Source organism: Phragmites australis, chromosome 11 (genome assembly GCF_958298935.1).
Source record: "Phragmites australis chromosome 11, lpPhrAust1.1, whole genome shotgun sequence".
Classification (NCBI taxonomy): Eukaryota; Viridiplantae; Streptophyta; class Magnoliopsida; order Poales; family Poaceae; genus Phragmites; species Phragmites australis.
The window spans coordinates 4,041,268-4,050,602 of NC_084931.1; the positions used below are offsets into that span (position 1 = coordinate 4,041,268).

At 41.1% G+C, this 9,335-nt stretch overlaps 2 protein-coding genes across 4 annotated transcripts; one reads left to right on the forward strand and one right to left on the reverse strand.

Annotated features, from left to right (window-relative positions):
• The first annotated feature begins 301 nt into the window (after positions 1–301).
• On the forward strand, positions 302–4,183 carry LOC133885603 (uncharacterized). 3 transcript variants are annotated; one of them, XM_062325333.1, is made up of 6 exons: positions 302–558; positions 1,045–1,247; positions 2,095–2,179; positions 2,378–2,432; positions 3,311–3,449; positions 3,525–4,178. In XM_062325333.1, exons 2-6 carry the CDS (start codon positions 1,071–1,073, stop codon positions 3,651–3,653), a joined length of 585 nt encoding a protein of 194 aa, XP_062181317.1. In that variant the 5' UTR covers positions 302–558; positions 1,045–1,070; the 3' UTR covers positions 3,654–4,178. The 3 variants fall into 3 exon arrangements, with proteins under 3 accessions (XP_062181317.1, XP_062181318.1, XP_062181316.1); XM_062325334.1 differs by having other exon boundaries at positions 555–619; positions 3,525–4,180; XM_062325332.1 differs by lacking the exon at positions 302–558 and adding an exon at positions 727–863 and having other exon boundaries at positions 3,525–4,183.
• Positions 4,184–5,094: 911 nt separating this feature from the next.
• On the reverse strand, positions 5,095–7,050 carry LOC133885604 (LOB domain-containing protein 13-like). The gene is made up of 3 exons (XM_062325335.1): positions 6,912–7,050; positions 6,494–6,781; positions 5,095–5,526 (listed from the first exon to the last, which is right to left on the reverse strand). The coding sequence occupies exons 2-3, from the start codon at positions 6,722–6,724 to the stop codon at positions 5,095–5,097; spliced, it is 663 nt and encodes a 220-aa protein (XP_062181319.1). The 5' UTR covers positions 6,725–6,781; positions 6,912–7,050.
• Positions 7,051–9,335: the final 2,285 nt, after the last annotated feature.

Consider the following 9,335-nt stretch of genomic DNA (forward strand, 5'->3'; position numbering starts at 1 on the left):
CAAATTCTTATCTAATAAATAAGAGACATCTTGTGAATCTTGCCTGTTAGATAATAAAACCTGTTAGATAATAAAAACTGATAGATATGTAAAAAACCAATGAATATGTGAGAATATAAGGTGAGCAAACGAGATCTTATTGACCCTGTATATCTATCGATTTTTTATTATCTGACATACAAAACTCATAAATATTCTCTACTTATCGAACAGAACTTAATCTCACATGATGAACCGCCGACGGTTTTTCTAAACGACATATATTCAAATATTAAAGGAAAAAATGTATAAACAAAAAAAATTCCCATTTCCACCTGACGAAGCCTAAGCAAACCCACCTCGTCGGCCTCCGCCTCCGCCTGCGTCGCCTCCCTGCCACCCCCCCCCCCCCCCCAAAGAGCCGGCGCCGCCTAAGCACCCGGCATCCGGCGTCTCCCTTGCGTTATCCACTGACCGCGCCGCTCCGCCGTCGCCGCCTCCCGTGCTCCGCGGCGGCGTTACAGACGCCGCCGACGACCGCCGCTGCCGTGGGCGGCGAAGGGAGGTGGAATCCCCCAGGTAGTCCAGCTACACGTCGCGGACTTCGATTTGCGATTCTTGTGCTCCGAAGTTTGAATTCGTGAGTCAAAGGGTCAAAATTTCCATTTGTTGAACTGTCCGATTTCAAAATCTGGAAAATATCGTATTAAAAATTGGAAATTCTATTGTGAAATCAGGGGTATTAAGTTTACATCTCATGGATCTCGGGATAATAAATATATAATCTATTTTGCACGAAAGAATTCGCGATGACATGATTGCTGTTTCTAGGCTCGGGAAACCAATTGGCTGTTTGATACAGAAACTAGAGATCAGGCTAGAAGGTTTGTCTTTTGCTGTTTGGCACAAATACAGTTCTATCAGACAGGTTCTTGCTCCGATGTACATGGTGTAGCATGCTTTAGTGTGTACTAACCTGCCGTAAATTTCGTTCAATTTTCTAGTCACGGTCGATTTCTTGTCCCGCCACTGATTTAGCTACCTTGGTGCCTAATTGGAATGCAGCAATTGTTTTTATATCGAGAGAGACCATGGAGCAAGAACTGAGAGGAGAAACATCCAGTGGCATTTATACTTACAAGCATCATTGCGAAACGGGAGTTGATATCCACGAAATCTTTGCTAAGAAGAGCAGATCACGGGTTCTCTTGTCATACATCGGCATTGTTTTCCTTCTTGCAAATGTCTGCCAATCATTGCTGGCAAAGGTACATTCTCCTTGGTTGCTGATTTCAGGGTTAGTTCTTTGAATTGTAGACAAAGCTGGAACCACCCAGCGTCACATGCAGATTATTCGAGAATACTACAACTTTTCATGGTGCCCATCCTTTTGATGAGTCTCTTAACATTCTAGATTCATATGTGATGAAAGGCACCATCCATTTAACTTTTTTTAAAAACTTGACCACTGGGAACTAGATTGATTTCTCTTGCTTGATTACAATGATGTCATGGCGGCTAGCCGGCCACCCGTATGGGCCCAAGGAGCACCACGACTGGAGATCAAGTTAGGATATAAGTTTAGTAAGAGTTGAATTTAATTAGGAGATAAGTTTGGTATGTTAGGATTCGACATGATTTGTTTAGAGATAAGTTTGGTAGGAGATAAGTTAGGAGTCAGATTGAATTATGACTGCTTATAGATAAGTTTGGTAGGAGATAAGTTATGAGTTGGAATTGATTTAGGATTGTAATTTCCGCTCTCTATATAAAGGGGCAGCTGCACATCATTGTAATCAAGCAAGAGAAATCAATCTAGTTCGTAGCCCCCTTCTCCTATGTCTTCCCTATAGTTCTAAGTCTCCTCAATCTATAGTCTAATCCCTCCCCTAATAGCCGATGCCGCCTGACTATCTTCCCGGTTGTTTTTATCCTAACACGAACCCTTTAGGGAGGTACTGACACGACCTACGAGCACCCGGGTTCGAGCCTGGGTAAGCAGCCTCTCATCTGGAGCCTCTACCAACTGAGCTATTCCTCGATTTTCCCATCCATTTAACTTTATATGTTCATGACTTGTTTATATGTTGGCATTCGCCCGTTTCAATGTTGCAGGAGAGGCTATGTCTTGGATCAATTTGGAATATTACCTTTGCCATTCTGGTCGCCAAATGTTTGCAATACAAGCCTGTGAAGAAAGGTGAATCCTCATCACAGATGTCTTTGTATGGCCCTTCTGCATATTGTACTATTGTAGTAACAGGTTTTAGTTTCTTTGCACTGTGAGATCACTTCATATCACAAAGTTCAAGTAGGATATCCATACTTTCCTGTCCTATTGGTGCATAAAAATGAGCAGTGGGTTTCTTATTTGATTTCCCTGTTTCATCTTGTACAGAGTCAGTAGTGATAATGCCAGCTTTCGGTGTTCAACTAGAGATTCATTTTTGGAGGTATACCATCTTCCTGATCTCAAATAATTGATCATACTCCATGCTGCTCCCTTACTACTAGTCCTTGTATCCATCTTATTATATATATCCAGTATCCACTATCGTGGATAATTGGTGGACAATGGTAGGTTATCTTACTGCTTGGAGCTTGGAGGACTGTAGGATCCCTTATAGAACTTCTAAAAAAAAGAGGTAGCCAGAAGCCCAGAATAGAATGAATACTTTGGTCGTCTCATTTGTCGGCAATTACCCGAGTGCTGGATAAGCACTCCAGCACTCTTCAATTTTCATACTATGGTGGGATATTTCATTTTATCTTTGCCAAAACAATAGAGAGAGGACAACAATACATCCTCTCTTATTCAGTGGTAGCTCTAGATCACCGATCACACATGACAAATGAAATGCATTGAGCAGATAAAATATGCTCTAGGCTCTCCTTAAGGAGCATGTGGTAGCAATGTAGAGTATAAAGCTTATGCTTGTGAGCAACACTTAACTCTTATGAGTGGGATGCATAAATTTGGTTCTGCACAGTGACTGGCATTAAAGATCAATTTATTTATAATAATTTATGTATGTCAGTTAAGAAATAAGAACTGGGTTCTGTCTGGCAACAGGGAACGGAATTGGACTACTTCACTGATCATTCTGCATTTAGGACTGATATAAAATATATAAGTAGAGGGTTGATATTCTAATTAGTGGGCTTGGTTCTGCGTTTTGCAAAATCATGGACATCATTGCTCAATCATTTAGCTTTAAGGGGTTACGAGATATGCATTTCCTTTTTTCTTGCTTCGAAAAATGTAGGCTGCTAGAAGCTTTGGCTCCAACTTTGATTCGTTTACATTAAGAATTTGAATTGTGATTCTTAGCGGAAGAGTTGATCGTCATTTTGTGCCCATTGGCAAGATTCTGAAGCCATTGCTGAATGAGTGTGTCACACCGGTGACATGTTACTGGAGCTTGGCGCTGCTTTTGCGTGATGAAGAGGAACTCCTGCTAGTTTTCCAGGTAAAATTCGTACTTGTTCACACATGTTAGTTCATTGAACGAACTCAGCAATCCAATTGTGAACTTAACTTGCAGAAATTTCGTCCTCCTGTCAAAATGTTGGTTCCAATATGGAAAGCTCTCTGCACATTGACAAACACTGACCGCCCGAGCCCCTCTTCACCTCTTGAGTTTATAAAACGAACTGTTCCGAAACATGAGTGATCTGGTGCTGTAGTATGGATGTATGTATTTTCCAGAAAGTAGCTGCAGCTGAGCTAGGCTAGTTTCAAGTTATTGGAACTATCTGTTTTTTTAGCGCAATTATAGGAACTATCTGTTAGCGTGTAGACTTGTGTCGTTAATGCTAAGGGCACTGATTTTGGAAGGAAATACCTGGAGATTTCATCTAGAAGTGTGCACCACTCAACACTGACAATTCATGATTTCATAGTCCTGACTCATGAATTCCTAATACACTCAACACGAGCCATTCACTTTCATGCTGTAATTTAGGGTGTACTTGTATCTGACTGTGATGCCAAAGATAATCCATTCAAATGAGCCTTGCCATGTTCCCATCAGTTTTGCTATTACATGTATGGGAAGATGCAAAGTTTGATTAAACAATCTCCTTTGTCTCCTGTGCCACATAAATGAGAACAACTCAAGGGTACCATGAAAATTGAAATGTGCACGGACAAGCATGTGAGGTGTCCCATGCAGAGATCCAAATGCAGTCAAACACACCACATATGAAGTAGTGGAGTATCATATGCACGTGCACTCACTCCAATTGCCCAATCCTTCTCGTTGAGTTGTTAACTCACATATGCTTTGTTTGGAGGCTGAGCTTGAGTTTCAAAAATGGAATCTTTAGTTGCAAGTCTAGCATCTGATTGAATTTATATTAAAAAAAAAATGTGAAAGACGTGCTATATATAGCCCCTCTCCAAAACTGCACTGTTCCAAATTAGGGCACTCAAAATGCCAGCAGAGGGTAACGATTGAGCTTTGGATTTCTGAGACATGATTGCCCTGCCCATGTACAACCTGAGGCCTAGTGCTGGAATTGAACGACTTCTAGATGTCGACCTGATGAATAGATAGCTGGAAGTGTATATATGAGTGACAAAGCACCCAGAAATAAATAGCGAAGATCTGATGGATTTGTAGCTATTTTATATTAAGTAAAGATCTTTAGCTATCATAATTTCAAGTCGCGCTAAATATAAAAAAGAGGGTACTGCTGAAATAACACAACTAGCTAAATATACTGAAATTCTATGGATATGTTTGGATAGGGGATTTGGATTCAAAATTTGAACCCCAAATTCCGGGAGCAATGCTGTTCTCCAAACAGGGGCAATGTTACATTTCATCTGTCTCTAAAGGTATGCCATACCATCTTGTAAATATGCATGTGGCGGCCTAAGTTGTGGGGTGGCAAGTTTGACAACAAACCAAACAGTCCCATAAACATTTCTTAGATGCATGCAAGATAGCATATATATATTTCAACTTTTAATAAGTATTTATTCCGAAAGAAAAGCCTTTTATTCCGATATTTTCACAATGTCTACAGATCACCAGGAAAAAAATAAGCCAAAATACATTCAAGAAACTCCCGGTGAAAACATGTATTAACCACTAGTCCACTACTACCTCAACCAAAATAGGGAACATTCTCATTCGTGATGGAGCTATAGTCCGTTGAGCTCGACGCGGCGGCGTACACGGTCGACGACGACGAGGACGAAGCCACAGGCCCCCCGGCGGCCGCCGCCAGCATCGCCGTCCTTGTCCCTATTGAACGGCCGGCGGGCAGCCCCCGGGTGGCTGCCGAGGCCGCAAGGAGCTGGGCGGCGTGCGACGAGGGGAGCACGGTGGCCACCGCTGACGCGGAGGCCGCGGCCGGGCGGTACCTGTGCCTGACGATCTCGGCCCTGACGGTGGCGAGCTCGGCCTCGAGGGTCTGCACCTGCTGCTGCAGGGTCAGGATAGCGCCCATGCAGCCGTAGACCGGGTCCCGGAGCCGCAGGTTCGCCTCGTACACCAGGCTGTTCGCCGCGTCGGCGCGCTGGCTCTCGTGCACCTCCTGCAGCAGTTGCAGTCACGCAGGACGCCATGGTCAGCCAGCAGCTCAAGCATGCATGCAGCAGTACAGTGTGCCATTAACCAGTAGCACTGTTGCAAGAGGCAAGCATGCATACATAGATTGGATATACGGCGTGATCGATGACTTTGTGGGGTAGTTCAGCTTAATCGATGATGCATAAAGTTGCAGCTTTGAAAGAGGATCTGAGCTTTGTTAGCTTACTGATGAGCAAATGGACTTGTGTGAGTTGCTGACGAAGTATGCATATATCATGCAGAAATTGCTTGTGTTTGACTGGAAATGGGGACAGACCTAGGAGTTTTGATTTAAGAAATTAAGGAGTTTGATGACTTGAGAATTTGAGATTTTCTCATGCATGCATATTGCACATGGAAATCTAGAGTTTACATGACAGAAACATGAGATCCACACTGAGAAGACTTATTATTCAGGGTGTGCAGGTGTGGTATTGAGCATATAAAGAGTTGTGATCTTGGCAAATCGCAAATCTTTTGTATCTTCAACATTCTTGTCTTGAGCATAGAAATACAAAAATATAAAAGGGAAAGATTCAAAATTAGTACTCTAGACTTATCTTTTGGAACTTTGAAATCTTATCTTGAGACTAAAAATACAAGGATCAAGGATACTAAATGAAAGAGTTTTAGTGATCTAGCATTTCTAGCTCAAATTAAAAAAAGAGAGAGAATAAAATCGGGAGAATTTACGGTTCTGAATATGCAAAGGTCTGATTCAAGACTGAAGAGTTCAAAATGTAACTGTCATGAACTATTCAATTGGAATAGTTAAACTGCAAAAATTATGCTGTCCTGACTATTCAGAGAGGGAGATTTATATCCAGCCTCATAAAGAAAAATAAGTGGCATTAAATCGGTTCATCAGATTAGCTCAAAGAAATCTGTCAACAAGTTGAGCTCAACAAAGGCCATGGACGTGGGTTACTTACCAGGAGCATCTTGGCGACGTTGCTTGCGCCGAAGACCTTGTGCACGGCGGCGAACTTGTGCGGCTCCAGCGGCGAGAAGTAGGGCGAGAAGGGGCACTCCTGTGCGCACCGTCGCCGGAGCAGCTTGCACGCCGCGCACGGCGTGACTGTGTTCTGCGCTGACCCTTGTCCGGCGCCTGTCGCAGCCCCCGCCCCCGCTGGCAGGCTGCAGCTCCTCTGCGCCGCCGTCATCCGGTCCACCGCCGCAACCGTCGACTTCCCTCTTGATCTTCTCCCCTAGCTCATGATCTTGCCATTCGTTGAAGACAGCATGAGATCACGAGTATAATAGGAGATAGATGCATAATTTTTTTGTCTGGGTTGAGTAGATATTTTTGCTCAGAAATTGTTGTCTTTTGGATGGATCATACTATAGTACCTTGCAAGGGACATGAAGGCAAGAAGGGGACGCAGGGATGGAAGTGAAGCGCTTTGGAAAAGTTGTCTTCTAGGTTTTTGCATATGAGAGAGAGAGAGAGAGAGAGAGAGAGAGAGAGAGAGAGATGCAAATGGAAGCTAAAATGAAAAAATGTTAGAATTAAGTATAATGGATCAGTTGTTGCTGTCAAGAGATTGTACTGCAAGATATGTAGGTGTTGTTGCACCATTTGGAAGCTAGCCTGAGCTGTGTTGACTTGCTGTTATACTTTAATCAAGCGCTAAACTATAGATGTGTGCATACGGAATGATGGAATCTTCTAACGTGAATTAACTATGCTAGGATTGACGGTGGATTATGATAATATCGTTTAGTAGAATCACTTACACATTTTAGTGTTTGTTTGGCTGAGTTTTCTATATTGCAAACTTAGATGTTGTTGCTTTAATTTGTAAATGAGAGAAAATATGGTTTACTAAAGAAAATTTCACGCGAGAGAAATTTAGCGAAGGATGTGTCCGAATCCGTAACTTGTTACAACTTATATACATGATGCTAAGTTCTGCATTGCTGTTTTTTTCATAGCATGCAGCTGGAGAAATAAGAGCGCAGCATAGCTTAGCACAACACCGCCAAAAACTGGCCCTCAATTCCTCTTCAAATTGGAATTTACAAAAGTAATGAAGCTCAGATAATAATCGAAGTGGCTGATTAATAATCTAAAAAAAGTTTGATGGGAGCAAAATGGGTGCACACTGAATTATTTTTGTCAATAATATGTTGAAAACTCGCATTGTATAGTTAAGAGCATCCACTAACTTGTATTAGTTAATCATATCAAACACATGCCATACCTTGAATATTATCATCCAGAATATGCACCACTAGTTTTCTTTTTTTAATGTAGTGGTCAAAACTTTGGTTCCATTTCATGCACGCATAGTTTGGCATCATGTTGATGACACTAAAAATATGTACACTTCAGTTGAACTCAAATTTCAGCATTTGATTGTACACTTTCACAAAGGCTACAAGACATTTCTTTTAATAGCTAGGAAACATGTACTTTATCCCTTCCAATTACTTGTTTTGCGCATTGCAGTACCCTTTCACACATCTAGACCATTAGATCTACTACTTTTCTTTAAATATATGTTAACACAAATTAATGTAAGTGTAATATTATCCTCATGACAAATATTACTATTTTTATGTGCAATAATATAATGGTCAAAGTTTTGAAAGTTTGACAACACAGATTCGATTTGGAGGTAGTTTTTCTAGCTAGGGAAAGTAGAAAGTAACGTTTACTACGTATGTTACTGGAGAAATTGTTAATTATTTCCTAGGAACAAGGCCCTAAATACTCTGCCCAACATCAGGCGCATCTCTAGGGTGTTGAAGCCGGTCCATCCCATAGAAGAAGGGTCACTTATTAAGTCTTGGTCTTCATCACTACTAGGTCTACATGTGTTTTTATTTTTGTTTTTATTGTTTCATTGGCATTAGCTGTAGATGGTATATTGGCATGCCTGTGCACATCTAAGATCCCATCTAGAAGAAAATATTATTTATCACCTGAACTCAGAGTAGTAATTTAAAATACAAGCTCAACATGTCAGTGATGTACTCATCTATACGTTGGCAACTTAAGTATGAACTTGATAGTGCCATTTCCCATGCCCAACTCCATTACCGTTATAATAGACATGTAAATAAGCATATCAACTGCGGCCTCTGTCATATTTTTTTTCAAATTTTGAGGGGGCCATAATGTGTTTTTTCTCCTTGCAACCACATTTTGGTAAGTTCTAGGAACAAGAAACGATAATGTTTACAAGAGAAGGATTAATTGTTCATAAAAAAACACTTCCACAATACCCATCTTAGAGAATGATGTATTATGATTCAAACTAGTCGTCAAAGCTTGTATCCTAGAAAATGATGTGAGAGCGTGTGATATTTTGGAGTAGCTAGCAACAATACTCTGGTTAGTGTGTAAACCGAACTATATTTTCCGTTGCTATGGTAAATGGAAAAAAGGGTTCCCTTTTCGAAAAAAGGTAGCAACAATACTTGTGTACGTTCTTCTGGGATTGGGCATCACAAATTCACAATATCTTGTCAAACACGTATGACACAGTTGAGGATTGATATTGTTGCGAGCTGGAAGATTACTAGTAAAAAAACATAGATCCGGATTGGACTCAAATATCGTCATTTTGGTTAGGTGGGAGAAATAAAAAAGAAAGAAACAATCAAGTTTTCCTCCGTTAAAAGAAAAGGACATGAAAAGCTTTTGCGGGTTCTCGAGAAAAAAAGCTGTATTTGTGTGATTTTTAGGGGTCTTATTATTCTAATTAAGTTCTGATTTATTCCTCGTTTCCCTACTTTAATTTTATGCGGGAATAGCTAGCTAGCAAA

Excerpts from the sequence above, each read along its gene's own strand:
- LOC133885603 (XM_062325332.1), top strand. The coding sequence starts at position 794 with ATGATTGCTGTTTCTAGGCTCGGGAAACCAATTGGCTGTTTGATACAG. Across the intron at positions 864-1,044 it reads ACTAGAGATCAGGCTAGAAG|CAATTGTTTTTATATCGAGA; the intron begins GTTTGTCTTTTG and ends ATTGGAATGCAG. Across the intron at positions 3,450-3,524 it reads AACTCCTGCTAGTTTTCCAG|AAATTTCGTCCTCCTGTCAA; the intron begins GTAAAATTCGTA and ends CTTAACTTGCAG.
- LOC133885604 (XM_062325335.1), bottom strand. The coding sequence starts at position 6,724 with ATGACGGCGGCGCAGAGGAGCTGCAGCCTGCCAGCGGGGGCGGGGGCT. Across the intron at positions 5,527-6,493 it reads ACGTCGCCAAGATGCTCCTG|GAGGTGCACGAGAGCCAGCG; the intron begins GTAAGTAACCCA and ends CAACTGCTGCAG.